Source organism: Amblyomma americanum, chromosome 8 (genome assembly GCF_052857255.1).
Source record: "Amblyomma americanum isolate KBUSLIRL-KWMA chromosome 8, ASM5285725v1, whole genome shotgun sequence".
Classification (NCBI taxonomy): Eukaryota; Metazoa; Arthropoda; class Arachnida; order Ixodida; family Ixodidae; genus Amblyomma; species Amblyomma americanum.
This window is the reverse complement of record NC_135504.1, coordinates 21,006,413-21,022,886: the sequence shown is the minus strand read 5'-3', so window position 1 is coordinate 21,022,886 and position 16,474 is coordinate 21,006,413. Positions and strand designations below refer to the sequence as shown.

Below are 16,474 nucleotides of genomic sequence, written 5' to 3'. Positions count from 1 at the left end.
GCTATGACGTCATTCAGCCGCCACCGCTGCGTTCATTGTGATCATTGCAATTGGCGTTGACGATGTTCTGGACTCCGTCGATTTCGAGGAAAGGCAGGGATTTGGGGAAACGTTTCCCACAACCAGCATTTGTTGACATTCTCCGTGACAGCAAGCGTTATCCGCGGTACGAAAGGTGCATTCTTTACGCCTGATATATAAATGAAAAAAAATTGATGCCCCAATATAGTTGTCCGGACCCGTGGAGTATCTCTTACGGGTCCAAGTTGGACTTATTTTTGGAAATGTGGCGGGGAGTTTGAAGGATGCTTCTTTCCCGCCACCGGTTGGCCCGGTATTGCACTACCTCTGGGATCGGCCTTGTCTTTAGCGCGTCTTTACTATCCTGTCTTTCTGTCCCATCTTTCAACTCTCCTACTATCTGCACGTGGTAGCGATTGTTGCTCGGCTTGAGCCAGTGAGCAGGCCTGTGCACTTTCCTTTCTTCCTGGCAGTAACAGACAGACAGACGACCCATTACAAAAGACGGTAAATCGGAATTAGAGCGCAGCTCTTCGCAAGCCGCTCGCTACCGCTTGGCAGGTTCCTGTTGCGTTGCTAGCGGCCCTCCGGCATCGTCCCGTAGCAGCCGCATTCCGGCTGTCCATTCCTCTCGCCGTGTCAGGTGGCGCTTCGCTCTGCTGCTACCTGCCAACACGTCACCTGTCACACTCAGTAACACGTCACCTGTCAAGTAGCATATGTTACACCGACTACGACGCGGAACGCAGGAACGGGCTTCCCTTTAAAAGTAGGGAAACTAAAGAAGTAACTGCAGTTAAACACGAAGCGAAAAGCTTCACCACGTTTGGTAAAGCAGTCGTCGCATAGGCCGGAGAATGGCCTCCAATGACCTTCAGCCCAACCACGTTAGCCATGTATGACCGTACGTGGTACAGTTATGGCGTGGAACTCTTGACCTCTGCCCTTGACCCATGGCCTTTCGTTGACCTCTGATCTTTGACCTTTGACATTAGGTGACATTTGGGTTCACCTTTGACCCTCAATACATTTGATGGGGATGTAAGACCATGAGATACTACGTCTAAGCCACGTGGTCGTGTGGGTACATACTATAGAACGGCTGTCCATGCACGCGCTGCCGTGGACGAGCCTCAGGTGCTTAGCAAGCGTCCTTGTTTTCGCTGAATTCCAGGGTTAGCGAAGTTAAATTTAAAATTGTTTTTTTTGTTCTCAAGTATACAACTAGAAGGAAAGCGTGCGCGTGTGTCGAAAATATATTGAATGCGCGGCGGGACATTTGTTGCTTCTTCGTTGCTGTGGGGGGAGGGCTGATCACATTTGTGTGAACATTAAGACCCTGTGCGACAGCTAGGGCCTCGCACTCAGTTCTTCCGTGCAAAGGGTATACGACGCTGTTTGGGGGCGCTGCGTGTTTAGACGTGTGTAGTCACGGAGCATGCCATTGTCGGCTTGCACAGCGTCTTAGTTGGGACGGCTATTGCGACGTATGCTCTCGTCCACAGTATACTGAATTTTCGGTCTCTGACCATGTCAGATATGTTAGCTGAAGTCAGCTGACCACATTCACATGGTCAGTAAACCGAAGATTCATTCTGCTGACCTGACCAGACGGCATACCGTCAAACCCTCGACTAGGTACTCTATACCATCTGTCTTTTACTGTTGAGCAGACAAGGGAAGGGACAAGTGGTGCTCGTTATGACATACATGACAGATGCCAACAGTGACCGAACCAAGAAGCATAGGGGATGTTTTTTTAATAATATGTGGTGTTCATCCGTGGGGGCTTAATACGGCAAAAACTTGTTAAAGAGTCTGGGTCCTTGGAGTACGCCTTCATCGCAGAGGACAGCTTTGAAGGCACCTTTAAAGTGCTTGAAGGACTCAGGACTGAGTGCAAGATTGTGAACAATCAGTGTGTGCCCTGTGTACCCTGCAAGTAACGGCCGACGGACACGTGGAAAAGTTATCATATCCCTTTGTTCTCTTCCTTTTGTCTCTCCCTCCGTTCCACTTCCCACGTGTAGGGTAGCATACCGGGTGTTGCCTAGTTAACCTCCCTGCCTTTCTGTCTTTCTCTGTCTCTCTCTTTGCGACGTTAAACCCCCATGGAAAAAAACGAAACTTTTTTAAGATAATTGATTTTAAAGGAGACGTAAAACAATTACATGCCGCCGGTGGGATCCGAAACCCACTACCTCTGAATTTAGCGTCCGGTGCTCTACCAACGGAGCTCCGGCGACGGCTGTCCAGTCTTCAGCTTTCGCCGGTGTACATATGCGTGTCGTAACGATCGCTATGATCGCAAACGCAGCAGATGTATCAACGCTACGTTAAACGGGCATTTTCGGCTCGCAGCGGTGCCTTCGGCCAGCGGTGGCAATCAAGGCACCGCTCCTGCTCCGTCGCCCGCCGGTGCCACCGCTTCTGCTCCGTCGCCCGCCGGTGCCACCGCTCCTGCTCCGTCGCCCGCTGGTCCGTCGCGGGTGTCGTTCGCGCAAGCACTCCAGCAGGGCGCTGCGCCAAGCCCGCAGCCGCGCGCCGTCAGCCGCGGCCCGACCCCTGCAGCGCAGCCCAGAGCTCAGCCCACCGCGCAGCCAAAAGCTCAGCCCACCGCTCAGCCCAGCGCCTACCGTCCCAGCTACGGGGCCGCCGCCGCCGCAGGTGACGCCAAGGTAGCGGCCAGCAGCCCGCGGCCTCCATTCGCAGCAGCCGCCGTGAGTCGCAGTCAGCCGGCAGCAGTTGCCCTACCACCGTCGCCTCCATGTACGCCGCCCGTTGCGGTAACCGAGCAAACCCCCGAAGCTGGAGACCAAGCCACTCCAGGCGACGATGTCAGGATCAAGGTACGTACTGTTTTCCGAAAAGGGCTTCACCTTTGGCCATGGCATGTAGCTCGTTTAACCTCGTTATAACAAAGTAAAAAGTTCGTTCGCGGCTGTTACTTCGTTATATGCAGTGTTGACCGAGCTTCCAAGGGGAATCGTAATTCCTTCGTTATATCCATTATTTCGTTATAAACCATGCTGTGCAGCTTGTTATGCCAGCGGTCCATATAAAGTTGCACCTTTTTAAAGCGGTTGAACCTCTACCACGAAGTTGAAAGTTTCCTTCAATAACTTCTTTGTAAGCGTAGCTTCGTTATAGCTCCTGTTGGCTGAGCTTCCACGTGCAATCATAATTTCTTCGTTATCAGTTGTTTCGTTATAAACCGCTTCGTTACAAAGGGCTTTAACTGTTAGTTTCAAGGCAAGAGGAAACATCACCTTTCCAAAACTTCGACTTGCACAGACGGTACGAGAACCAAACCCCGGTATAATACAACTCAAGAACGAATCAGCATATGCCTTTTGAAATAGGCCGTCCAGCCAAAGGCGTCGACTGGTTCTCATGACTTCATGGTTAGACAATCCTCTTGGACCTGCGTGACATCTCAGGGAGTGGCATATGAAAGGAGATGAACCACCGTTTAATCAGATTGAGAGCGGCGTCCGGAGAATCGGCCGACGCCGTTGGCTGCAAGGCTTCCTTGGTAGGGCATCCGTCGCTTCTTTCTCGAATTGCAGCCGACTATGCAGGGCTTAGTTTTTACTAACAAAAAGTTCTGTGGGTAGCAAGCATCGTGGTAGTGATTGACGTATAGGGCGCTCTGGAAGTGAAACATCAGATTTAGCCGCTGAGAAAGTCAAGATATTGAACAACGTTTGGGAACCGCAATGGGTTCCTTGGTTAACAATGAGATAGACAAGGCGAGTGGGCGAAATTTAAAAGGAAAGTTTGTGACGTAACGACCGTATTTAGATGAGTGGTTGGAACCTGACCGGCCCCGCCGCGGTGGCTCAGTGGTTAGGGCGCTCGACTACTGATCCGGAGTTCCCGGGTTCGAACCCAACCGCGGCGGCTGAGTTTTTATGGAGGAAAAACGCTAAGGCGCCCGTGTGCTGTGCGATGTCAGTGCACGTTAAAGATCCCCAGGTGGTCGAAATTATTCCGGAGCCCTCCACGACGGTACCTCCTTCTTCCTTTCTTCTTTCACTCCCTCCTTTATCCCTTTCCTTACGGCGCGGTTCAGGTGTCCAACGACATATGAGACAGATACTGCGTCATTTCCTTTCCCCAAAAAACCAGTTATTATGATTATTAACCTGACCGCGGCAGCTGCGTTTCGATGGAGGCGAAGCGCTGAGGCGCCCGCGTGCTGTGCGATGTCAGTGTATGTTAAAGATCCCCAGGTGGTCAAAATTATTCCGGAGCCCTCCACTAGGGCATTTATTTCTTCCTTTCCTCTTTCACTATCGCATTTTCTCTTCCCTTACCGCGCGTTTCAGGTGTCCGCCGATATGTGAGAAAGGTACAGCGTCATTTCCTATCCCCGATTACCAATTTTCAATTCTCACAGTTTCTTCTCTGAGGTTCAGGGCCTCAGTCGTCGCCTGGATAAAGGGTGGCTCGAAGAATTGGTGCGTCGTCAAGTTTAGCCTTTGGGTTCAGTACTTACGCACCCGCGGCCGAGTGTTGTGTTGACAGCGTGTGAAATTCTTTTTAAAGCGGAAGCTTTACTGGCCACAGGTTGCGCAGTTTCGCATGATTCCTGGAGAGCCGTGCTGCACATGCACGAGGAGCAGTGACGTCACAGGGCGCATTTCTCTCTCTCTCTCTCGATCCCTACTTACCACTGTCCATGCTTCACTAGTAGCACCAAGCCACAGGTGTTCCGCCGCTGTGCACCGCAGCACATTTCCTCAAAATCCAACTTTAAATTTAGGTTCCTCTTTCCCTCCCTCCTTTATCCCTTCCTTCACGGCGCGGTACGGGTGTCCACCACAGTGAGACGGTTACTGTGCCATTTCCTTTCCTCAAAAACCAAACAAAACAAGTGAGCCCACAGTGTTCATAGAGTTCATTGGCGTTGACAACTTTGCAAAGACCGTTCATTTTCACGAAAGGAAACGCGGGCTAACGGCTCCGTGGGTCAGTGGAGATCTCAATCTCGCTTTTCGCTTTGTATATCCTGGATTAGCCGAGCTAATCCAACCCGCCGCGGTGGCTAAGTGGTAAGGGCGCTCTGCTACTGATCCGGAGTTCCCGGATTCGAACCCTACCTCGGCGACTGCGTTTTTATGGAGGCTAAACGCTAACGCGCCCGTGTGCTGTGCGAAGTCAGTGCACGTTAAAGATGATAGCCTTAGCTGCTTATACGCCGTATAACTCAAAACAATACACTGCAATACAATGCGCCGAACCGGATTTTTTTATATAGCGCAGTACGTGTGAATTCATAATAAATATTTCCATGATTACAAGATCCCAAAACTCATCACGCGGATGAAAATTTTCATTTTTGATATCAAACGATTCTAGGCTTAAACCTTGGCTGTATTTAAAGTTTTATGCCGGAATTCTGACCCACTGCGGTGGCTCAGTGGTTAGGTCGCTCGGCTACTGATCCGATGTTCCAGGGTGCGAACCCGTCCGCGGCGGCGGCGTTTTTATGGAGGAAAAACGCTAAGTAATAATAATAATTTTGGGCGAAAGGAAATGCGCAGTATCAGTCTCATATATCGTTGAACACCTGAACCGCGCAGTAACGGAAGGGATATAGGAGGGAGTGAAAGAAGAAAGGAAGAGAGAAGTGCCGTAGCGGTGGGCTCCGGAATAATTTCGGCCACCTGGCGATCTTTAACGTGCACTGGCGTCGCACAGCACACGGGCGCTTTCGCGTTTTTCCTCCATAAAAACACAGCCGCCGCGGTCGGGTTCGAACCCGGGAACTCCGGATCAGTAGCCGAGCGCTCTAACCACTGAGCCACCGCGGCGGGTAAAGGCTAAGGCGCCCGTGTGCTGTGCGACGTCAGTGCACGTTAAAGATCCCCAAGTTGTCGAAATTATTCCGGAGCCCTCCACTACGGCACTTCTTTCTTTTTTTCTTCTTTCACTCCCTCGCCCCGCCGCGGTGGCTCAGTGGTTAGGACGCTCGACTACTGATCCGGAGTTCCCGGGTTCGAACCCGACCGCGGCGGCTGCGTTTTTATGGAGGAAAAACGCTAAGGCGCCCGTGTGCTGTGCGATGTCAGTGCACGTTAAAGATCCCCAGGTGGTCGAAATTATTCCGGAGCCCTCCACTACGGACCTATTTGTTCCTCTCTTCTTTCACTCCCTCCTTTATCCCTTCCCTTACGGCGCGGTTCAGGTGTCCAACGATATATGAGACAGATACTGCGCCATTTCCTTTCCACCAAAAACCAATTATTATTATTATTCTTTCACTCCCTCCTTTTCCCCTTCCCTTACGGCGCGGTCAAGGTGCCCAACGGTATATGAGACAGATACGGCGCCATTTCCTTTCCTCAAAAACCGATTAATTATTAATATTATTGGGCAAATCCACATTAAATTTTCTGGGGGGGGGGGCGGAAGATATTGGCGCAGTACCTGTCTCTCATATCGGCGTACACCCGTACAGCGCCGTAAGGAAAGGACAAAGGGGCGGGGAGTGAAAGAGGAAAGAAAGAAGTGCCGTAGTGGAGGGCTCCGGAATGATTTCGACCACCTGGGACTCATTAAAGTCCACTGACATCGAACAGCACACGGGCGCCTTAGCGTTTCGGCTCCATCGAAACGCAGCCGCAGCGGTCGGTTTCGGACCTGGGAACGCCGGTTCAGTGACCGAGCACTCTAACCACCGAGCCACCGCGGTGAGTGCATTGTCTTTTTTAGTCACTCGTTAAATGCTCTTTTACTCGAAGTGAAATGGTGCACCGTCGAGCCCAAACATCCAGTCTGGCGAATTGATGTTTCTTTGTGCTGCACCTGTTGATTTTTATAAATTACGCGCCTGCACATTCTCAATTCACAGAAAAATTCGTGTGAATGTTGTTCATCTTTCGCTGTTAATGGCCAGCTGTGGCGTCTTTTGTTGGCCTCCACGAATGCCGAAATTTCCACGGTAATTCCTTGTGCCGAGCTTCGCCGCCGGGCGTCGGTTTGTTTCAGCACGAATAATTAAATTTTTCCAATTTTGTCGCCCCAATCGGGACGATTTCTGAGGGCGACCTTGCACGTGTGACGTCACCAGCTGCAAATCCCTTCGATATTTGCTTGGAGTTTGCGCAAGAAGAAGAAAATGAAGACCTTTGTTTTTGGTCATTTCACACAGTGTTCTGTCGCTTACAGTCTCCAGTTTAGTCAGTCAACGCGCCGAAAGTTTTTGTTACAGTAATGTATGCATGACGACAAGCTTCTACCTTGACGTCATTCTTTGGGAGAAACCCAGATTTAGTTTCGGCGTTCTTTGCTTTTGCTGGTTTAAAGGGCTTCTACTCAGGATTTTGAAAAACGCTTTTAAAGGCACAGAGAATTGACTCCCAAGAAATGTTATGCAAATAGGAACACAATACCACGTCTAAAACATTCAAACTCGCCCACAGTTGCCCTTTGAGTGGTTCAGAAACCTTGGAAGAAATACTTGAGCTCTTGCGCTATCATGGGCTCGGTTCCCTGAATAAATAAATTAAGGCACAGAAAGAACTAGTACTTACTGTCTCGCTTTTGATGTACACCACAACCACGCAGTCCGTTTCCTTGATTTTGCAATCGACCCGATCGTCCCTGTCACATGTGCTCAAGATAGAACAAGGCTTTGAAATACCTTCCGAGGAAAGTACAGGGTAGGTCGAAAGTTCCCAGGCCATAGGGTCTGCTTTTGAGCTGTATAATCAGGCAGACATGACACACCCAAAGACTCAAAATATCCGTAGAGGGCGGAAGAGGTATCATTATATACTCTGCGAACCTTGATAGCTTTAATCGCACCTTAAATGCCGCGATATACCGATGAAAGAAGCAAGCCCTGTGGCCCCGGAACTTTTGACCAACCGTGTACCTCGCTCAACCTCGCTCAAGTACTACGAGCTTTCGTCATAAACACCTGAACCATATATTCCCACATTGAGCGCAGAACCAACAATCCCGAGCGAAGGTTGGCGAGCTCCTTACAGCGACTTTTTCACGCCCGTGCATTTCTCCGCCTCGCGCTCCTGCGTATTTTTGTTCAGATGTGTCTGTCGGTTAGATTCAGAAGTATGGCAGCTATTGTGGCCGCTGCCAATAATAAGTGTCCTTTCGGCGGTTCAGGAAGCCCTCCCCCCCCCCCCCCATTACCGGGAAAATTCCCGAACGCGTCTGCAGCCGGCGGTGGGGCCGAGTGGGTAGGGCTGGCTGAAAGAGCGCCGACCTGTGAGCATGAAAAGAGTGATGAAAGGAGATAGAAAGGCTAGAAGACGCTGAAATTTAGATATTGACTGCAGATAACTTCGCTTGCACGAAACATTTAAAACATTCTCAGGGGAGGATATTAATGTTCAAGCGCCGTCCTTTAATAGGCTCGCTACAACACACGGGGTGCAGGAGGCTTTCCCCGTTAAGACTCACCGGAACCGGTCCTGCACTGTAGTGTAGATCGAAGACCATTCGGCCAAACATGTGTGACGCTCAACACACGAAACAGTGCGTGCATACTTACTTCTTCATGCCCTGCTCTAATTACCACCAATCACGGCGCAGGAGCTCGAGCGAACCCTGCCCTCTCACTTCCCGCGGCGGCCCGCCCACGGCCAGCTGGGCCGGACCATACAACTTCTTGCCAACCACTTCAGCATTGAGATACCGACCGGCAGCGTCTACCACTACGACGTCGACATCTCATCGGAGACTGCCCAGGAGACCAAGGTTCCTGAGCAGAAAAAGTACCGATGCCTCAGTACAAAGATTAACAGGATAGTCATCGAGCTCCTAGTAAAGAAGTACCGGCAAGACCTGGCCAACTGCATCCCGGCTTTCGATGGCCGCAAGAACCTGTACACGCGCCGTCAGCTCAACTTCCGCGAGCGAACATTCACAGTCGACCTCGAAGAAGACCAGAGAAGCCAGAAGTTTACCATCAAGATCCAGTATGCAGCCACCGTGAACCTGGATGCCCTGCATGGCGTCTTCCAAAAGCGCGTACAAACTGTGCCCCAGGAAGTCCTCCAGGCCATCGACATCGTCTTGAGGCACAGCCCCTCGATCAACCTTGCGCCGGTTGGACGCTCGTTCTTCAGACCGCCGGGACCCAACGAGTACAATGACCTCGGAGGAGGCCGGGAGGTGTGGTTTGGCTACTACACGAGTGTTCGACCCGCCCAATGGAAGCCCATGCTTAACGTCGACATGTCAGCAACAGCATTCTACGAGCCGCTTCCACTGGTAGACTTCATGTGCAGGTTTTTCAGCGACAGCCGGCGTGTGTTGACACCCGCGGACTTACGGTCATTGCGCGACAACCAGTACGTGCGGCTGGATAGGGAGCTCAAAGGACTCCGCATAAAAGTGACGCACCTTCCGTACCCGCGCAAGTACAAAGTGGTCAAGATCACGAGGGAAGCTGCGAAGGACATCTATTTTGAATCAGAAGGTAGTCAGATCTCCGTCGCCGACTACTTCCAGAGCCGCTACAGGCGCTTGTCGTACCCGAACTTCCCTTGCGTGCAGAGTGGCAGCCCGACGCATCCGGTCTACATTCCTCTGGAGGTGTGCGAGCTGACCGAAGGCCAGCACTGTCGGAAGAAACTCGATGAGAGTCAGACCGCCGAGATGATCAAGCGCACGGCCAAGCCCCCAGCCAAGCGCTTCCTGGAGATTCGTCAGTCTGTGCGCGACATGGTCAGCACCTCGGAGAAGTACCTGCGAGAGTTCGGCGTCAAGATCAACTCCGAACCCACTCAGGTTGTGGGCAGAGTGCTCGACCCGCCAACTCTGGTTTTTGAGAACAACACCATGTGCAAGCCACGCGACGGTACGTGGGATCTCCGAGGGCAGCGTTTCCACAAGGCGATGTCCATGACACAGTGGATTGTTCTCAACGTGAGCCGCTTCATGCACAAAGACTGCCTGGACAACTTCATCAAGATGCTGATCCGCATCGGCCAAGAACTGGGCATGCGCATTGCGCAGCCGCTTGCGGTCATCACGTTCGACACAAACCGCCAGCCCATGCGGACCGTTCTCACGGAGCAGCGCCAGCAGTACCCGCAGTTGGAGATGGTTGTGGCTGTGATAACAAAAGCCACAAACTACGCTGAGATCAAGCAGGTGGCAGAGACTGAGCTCTCCCTGCGCACACAATGCATCTTGGACAACAACGTTGTCCAAAAGTGTAACGCATCGCTCATCCAAAACCTGTGCCAAAAGATCAACGCCAAGATGGGCGGAGTCAACAATAGTCTCCTGATGCAGGAGAAACCCAAGGTATTCCATAGGCCCGTGATCGTCATCGGAGCAGACGTGTCGCACCCATCGCCTGGAGACAAGATCAGGCCATCCATCGCCGCGTGCGTCGGAAGCCTAGACCCTGTACCGTCCAAGTTTCACGCCACCATTCGGGTACAGATTGAAGACTCCAAGGCTAAGGCGCGTGTGGAAATTATCAAGGACCTGAAGGACATGGTCAAGGAATTGCTACTGGTTTTCTACCGCACCAACGGTTACAAGCCCCTGCGGATCGTCTTCTACAGAGACGGAGTGAGCGAGGGGCAGTTCTTGGAAGTCCGTAACCATGAGGTAAGCAACTGCGCCTACTACAATACTGTGCCCACTAAACGCTCATCTTGTTAAGACAGCTATACCGCATTCAATGCCGCTAGCGTCATTGGATAACCTTTTGTCTTATGACAAGCGGACTTGCTGTGCATATACGTAACGGCACCGAATAGATCTCCACAGCGCTATAATTTCTGGACATTCGGGACATTCATTTCTGGAGACGTCTTCTCGGTGTTAGTTGACGTCAGCTTGATCGTTTCTCTTCAAAAGGTGGTAAACATCCAAGACTGAGGCTTGTGGTTGGGTTTTGTGCGTGCCCGCTCCGTGTCTCACCCCTTTTACGCTCGGGCGATATTAACGGCTGTGCAGTTGACCGTCCGTTGAACTGAACGACAGTTAGAGGTGCTATACCAGTGCCACAAGGTCATGTTTAATGTCATTAATAACTTAGTGATCAAGTTTTAATGCCATCAGAACAGTGTCACGCACTCGTATTGAATGGCATTAGACAGACTAACTGCCGTTTGCGACCTACTGAGTTCGCCACAACTCATTCGCCCGAGCAGTGTATACTCTTATCCCCATTCCGCATGCAGAAAGATATGCAACTTTTTTTGTGAGAAGTTACTATCCTGTGGATAATGGTTTATTCATAAATAGCACCATTTTTACCAGCAATTCCGAAGTACTGTTAGCCTGTGAGCTAGCTGGCACGCGAGTTCTACTTTGGCAAATTGTCAAGCAACAACAGTGGCATTTTCTACAAATTTATTTTTATATTATATTTGAATGACATTCTGAGATACTGGCTCATTGACACTGTTTATTTTCAGGTGATTTTTTACTCCCTTGAAGGCGTTATCATCACCGTGAATTTATTTATTTATTTATTTATTTATTTATTTATTTATTTATTCATTCATTTACAGATACCTTACAGTCCTCAGGAGAGGCATTGTGTGTGTGTGAGGGGTGGGGGGGTCAAATACTGAAATTTGTACAACATAGCTTAGAAATAACAAAATCATATAGTAAAAGTACATCAACCGTTTCTTTTTCTTATTTCTCATTCGTTGATGCTTTCTTGTAAAGCAAGGGCTAGATTTATGATGTGATAGCGTGATAAGCGGGGCATGTTTGGCTACTATTTCTGCGATCTTGTCTCTAAATTGAACACGCGGTTATCTTCTACTGACCTGTCTTGAAAAGATGGCGCCAGGATATTATCAGAAAACACTTGAAGTTCGTCATTTATTTGATTGTAATCTCCTCTGTTATAGTGGCGAATCTGTAATGTAAATATATCTGTCAATAATAATGTCATTAAACCTGGACGTGTACTGCCAGCTCCGAAAATAATGGCATAGGCAAACTTAAGGCTACAAACATCTGCGGTTATTTCTAGAGCGCGTGTGGCACGGGTAATAAAAGGCAGCGCCACCTGCTGTTCAGATCTCAGCTCAGTAGGGGGTTGTAGTTAGGCCAGTCTACTGACCCACTGCTTCGGCCGAGTGGGCGGCATTTCCGGCTGCCACATCTTGCTATCCTGGCTAATATAAGTCTCACTAAGAACCAAGCGGCTTTTCCCCCTGAAAGGACTCTCTTGCAGCCAACGGCGTAGACCATTTCTCATGAGCCTTTTAAGGTAACCATGAAGGAAGTGGCAAAAGGAAGGGGTTAGTCTCCCCCCTCACATGAAAGACTATTGTCATTGTCACCACGCTCGCTGCATTGTCCACCTTGCAGGTTCGTGAAAACCAGCTGGCGCCATTGACTGCAAGGGGGTTCTTTTGCGGGGAAAAGCGGCTTCATTCTTTAGTCGTATCCAGAAAAAAAATGCCGCGAAGTGGTACCAGGAAAACAACGGCTGAGCGGTGAAGCCGGACGTTCCTCTACTGAATTTTCTTGGCTCTGTGTGGTTGTTCACTTGCGGCATACTCAAAAGCCAACCTTGCACGGAAATTTTGGTTGAGGGAAGTCAAGTAGGGAATCAATTTTTAGAGCTATGTATAAACCGATCACGTGATCCAGAATGTGAACCCCGTGAACTCAATTTAGCGGTGTGTGCCGAGTAACTGCAGCCGACTGTTATTCATTTCAGCGTCAGTTGGAAAAGCTGCACTTCCGTTGAACTGAACGGTAGCTGAAACTGCTCCTTTAACCAGAGTACTACCGATAACCGCATTGCTAAAAAAAACGCTGTTCTTCGCCGTACAGTTTTTCTCAAACTGCAATTGTGTAAGATAGGACAGCATAGTTCGTGAAGGCCCAAAGTGTTTTGTCTGCATTCTGTACCAAGTATGTATCGTGATTCGTCGAATGGCCTTTAATCCCTGACCAAGTTTTTCTTTGTTTCCGCTCTCGAATCTCCCAGGTGAGCGCCATCCGGCTGGCGTGTGCGGAAATGTGTCCCACCGAGACCTACGAGCCACCACTGACGTTCATCGTGGTCCAGAAGCGGCACCACACGAGGTTCATGCCCGCCCACGACCGCGACGGCGTGGGCAAGTGTCGCAACGTCCCACCAGGCACGACCGTAGACTCGGTGGTCACGCACCCGCTGGACTTCGACTTCTTCCTCTGCAGCCACTTCGGCATCCAGGTGGGCGACCGCTTCTCCGCTCTTGTGGCTATTGTGAGCGGGAACAAATGGTCTGCGGTGTTGTCGTTTATGAATTTAGGGAGGAAATAGTCCGGGCGCCGGCGTCGCCGCAGTCGCGTCGCGTTGTTAGTGCGCTACAAATACCAGGAGCGCCTGCGGTAGAGGCCTTCCGCATCTTGAGAAAACGGAAGCATGGCCTCCGAGATCGCCTGCAAGCAAGACCGTGACGGAAGCTTTCCACTTCACGTTGAGGCCACCAGGAGCGCAGTGAGTGACTGTGACGTCATCGTTCGTCCTTGAGGAAGCGGTATCGGAAGTTGCGCAAGGGGGACCTCTAGGGCCAGCGCGGAATGCTGCTCTCACGTGGATGTGGTCATTAGCGTTTATTTTGGGAGTGGCGTCTACTGAAACAATGAATGCATAAGGTTAGGTGAAAAGAGAAGCGCTTGATGTTCGGCTGGGCCTGGTTGCTCGTACGTTAAAACGGGACGCGGCTTTGAAGTCTCAAAAAACGGCCAAAAAATTGATTTTTTTTAAATAGTCGCGTCGGCTTGTATGCCTCGTTTTTTAAGCTGTCCCGAAGTCGGGACAGCGACATAGATGACGATGACCGACCAATGCACTGATGACAGCCAACCAAGAAATAATAGTTATTCACGGTATTTATTGGCTCGAGGGCATTTAAGGCCAAATAAAGCCAGAAACATGTTGTGCATGCAGCATTAGAAGCAGGGCGAGCGCGTGCTGCATGTGCTCATAGGCACTGCCGGTTTTTGTATATTGCGTTTAAACACTCTCCTTCCCACGTAATGTGTGCTAGTAAAATAAGCGTATTTAAACCGCACACACCACGCCACATCACATCGTACCACAAGCAAGACCACACCGCACCACCACACACCACGATACGACGCGACTCAACCCGACACGGCACTCGGAATTCTCGCAAGTGTATAAATGTACTCCTCTGCTCACCCGCAGGGTACCAGCCGGCCGGCCCACTACTATATCGTGTGGGATGACTCCAACTTCAGCGCGGACGACCTGCAGAAGCTCAGCTTCTACCTGTGCCACACATACTCCCGGTGTGCAAGGAGCGTGAGCATCCCGGCCCCTGTGTACTACGCGCACCTGGCCGCCTTCCGCGCAAAACACCACATCGCCAGCAAGCTGGAGACGTCAGGCGCGGTCAGCCAGTCGTCTGAGGGCGGCGGGGACGCCGTGTTGACCACTGCCCAATACGTGGAGGCCGTCAAGGTGCTGCAGGAACTGCAGGCCTCCATGTACTTCGTGTAATGGAGGAGGTTCTCCGCTGCCCCTGCATTCCGGTTACGGTGAGCCTGGAGGCGTACCACTGACGTCATACCAAACAGTTCTGGAGAAAGCCTCTTCCAACGGGAAAGCGTTTAATGGCATTAGCAGGGAGGGTGTTACATAGGGTATAGGGAGGGTATTATGAGCGCAGTGTTCCTCATATATTGTAAGATTCTACTACAATGATCAACATATCCGCAACATCTCGCCTACAGGCTTGCATTTTTTTGCTATTAACATTTTTGTTACTGTCCAAAGCGTTTCTCACTGGTTTTCTATTACAGTCATAAATGCTAGATGCAAGCGATGGCAACACCATAAAAGGAAGGTTTTTCCGCATATCGGGAGAATCTTTCTTCAATATTTCTATGCCAGTATCTTAGTTTCCACATTTTCATAATGTTTGTCCAAGAATGTTGGACATGTGCGCAACACGTAGAGGACAAGATATACGTGACACGAAGTGGACATCTTCTCTCGTCCCTCTTGGCGTCGCAGTGTCGTGTGTTCAACGCGCAGGTGAAGCGGTATGCATGGGATGGATGTTAAAGGGCGCCGCTTCACGAATGCCCTACGGCAACATTTTTTAATGTGGTTTGTTTCTTTGCGATCGAAAGCGATTGCAAACAATCGGAAACATTGAAATAAGGGCTTTATTTTCTTGCAAGAAATACATGATCAGTTTATTTTGAGTTGTAGGTCCGCGAGCCTCTTATAAGCAATTACAAATCGGTGGTCTTCGTTGTTAGACGCTCGGACTGCCTTTGATTGAAATTCGCCGGAACAATTTCCATGTAGGCATAAGTCTGTCAAGTCGCCACTAATTCTAACTTTTGTTTTCTTGCAGGCTCGCAAGGAGAAGGATTTTCTTGTTTTTGTTGTTTCATGGGCTGTTCGAAGAGTGCGGGTGCCAAACATTGCTGTTTGTGTGCCCTGGAACTAAGTTGCAATAAAAAAATATTGGCCAAAAAAAGGTGGCCGTTGCATGAGGTTTTCTTTTTTGCAGTCACTGGCGATTGCATTGGCCAGCGTTGGCCGAAGCCAGTCTGTTCTACTACAACACATGCTAAAAAAGTGATATGGTTTTAAAACGTAGTTAAACCGAGTAGACGCCCGAAATCATGTGTTTCGCCTAGTTGGCTCATGGTTTCGCTTTGCTGGCACATTGGACTCACGTTAAGCTCTGATCGAGGTTAAGCTGATCCGATCTGTTTGCGCCGCAGATGGAAGTTGATACAGGCGACTATGTGCAATGCACAACACGAGTGTGTGTGGCTTTTTGACACGAGGTATGATCGGCTGTGAACATAGCATAGTGCAGTCGTGCAGTGGCGAGCGAAGCTGATTGTTCGCCCGCCGCAGGTTCAACGCCCAGTCCCGTTAATACTTACATTTTATTTCTTCATGCGCCAAGGTTGACACTCAAAGTCAATCTCCGCGCAAACTCGGTCAGCTGATTAGACTTCGTGAAGTAGTCCCTTCCCAAGCAGCGCAGGCAAACGGGCCAATTTTGGGAATGACTCGTTTCACTCTTGTGATAAAAATTTGCCAATATATTTCCAATATTGGGCCGATTGGTGGTGCTGCTGAGGTTCGCACTAAAACGCTGCTAGTTGCTGCAAGTGGGAACTTTCACGAGCCAAATCCTGGCTGCCGTTCCATTATCCAGCTTGGCGGTTATTCGAACTGAAATGATTGGATATGAAAGTTATATATAATATGGTAAATTATGTTATGTTGGCGCTATGCAGGTAACACGATCATGCGCCAGGCAAAAGGAAAAACGCGCCATGTTCGCTAAAATGTCAACGTGTGGATACTTATTCGGCTGTGCGGGTCCGCCGAGCTGACCACAAGCGGCTGCTGGATGCGCATGCCCAGGTCCTGGACGGTGCGGATCAGCATCTTGATGTAGTTGTCCTTGTGCGCAAACCGGCTCAGGTTGAGAACCCTCCA

General features: G+C 50.2%; 1 protein-coding gene and 1 pseudogene across 1 annotated transcript; both read left to right on the top strand.

Moving 5' to 3' along the window:
* The first annotated feature begins 225 nt into the window (after positions 1-225).
* Positions 226-368, top strand: LOC144102816 (U2 spliceosomal RNA; annotated as a pseudogene).
* A 2,280-nt stretch (positions 369-2,648) lies between these two features.
* On the top strand, positions 2,649-15,476 carry LOC144100129 (protein argonaute-2-like). Its single transcript, XM_077633162.1, has 5 exons — positions 2,649-2,870; positions 8,587-10,620; positions 12,977-13,204; positions 14,186-14,538; positions 15,366-15,476. The coding sequence occupies exons 2-4, from the start codon at positions 9,217-9,219 to the stop codon at positions 14,498-14,500; spliced, it is 1,947 nt and encodes a 648-aa protein (XP_077489288.1). The 5' UTR covers positions 2,649-2,870; positions 8,587-9,216; the 3' UTR covers positions 14,501-14,538; positions 15,366-15,476.
* Positions 15,477-16,474: the final 998 nt, after the last annotated feature.

What these genes read in the sequence shown, in the direction of transcription:
- LOC144100129 (XM_077633162.1), top strand. Translation starts at nt 9,217, where the DNA reads ATGCTTAACGTCGACATGTCAGCAACAGCATTCTACGAGCCGCTTCCA. An exon ending in TGGAAGTCCGTAACCATGAG is followed by an intron (nt 10,621 to 12,976) that starts GTAAGCAACTGC and finishes CGAATCTCCCAG; the next exon opens with GTGAGCGCCATCCGGCTGGC. An exon ending in GCAGCCACTTCGGCATCCAG is followed by an intron (nt 13,205 to 14,185) that starts GTGGGCGACCGC and finishes GCTCACCCGCAG; the next exon opens with GGTACCAGCCGGCCGGCCCA.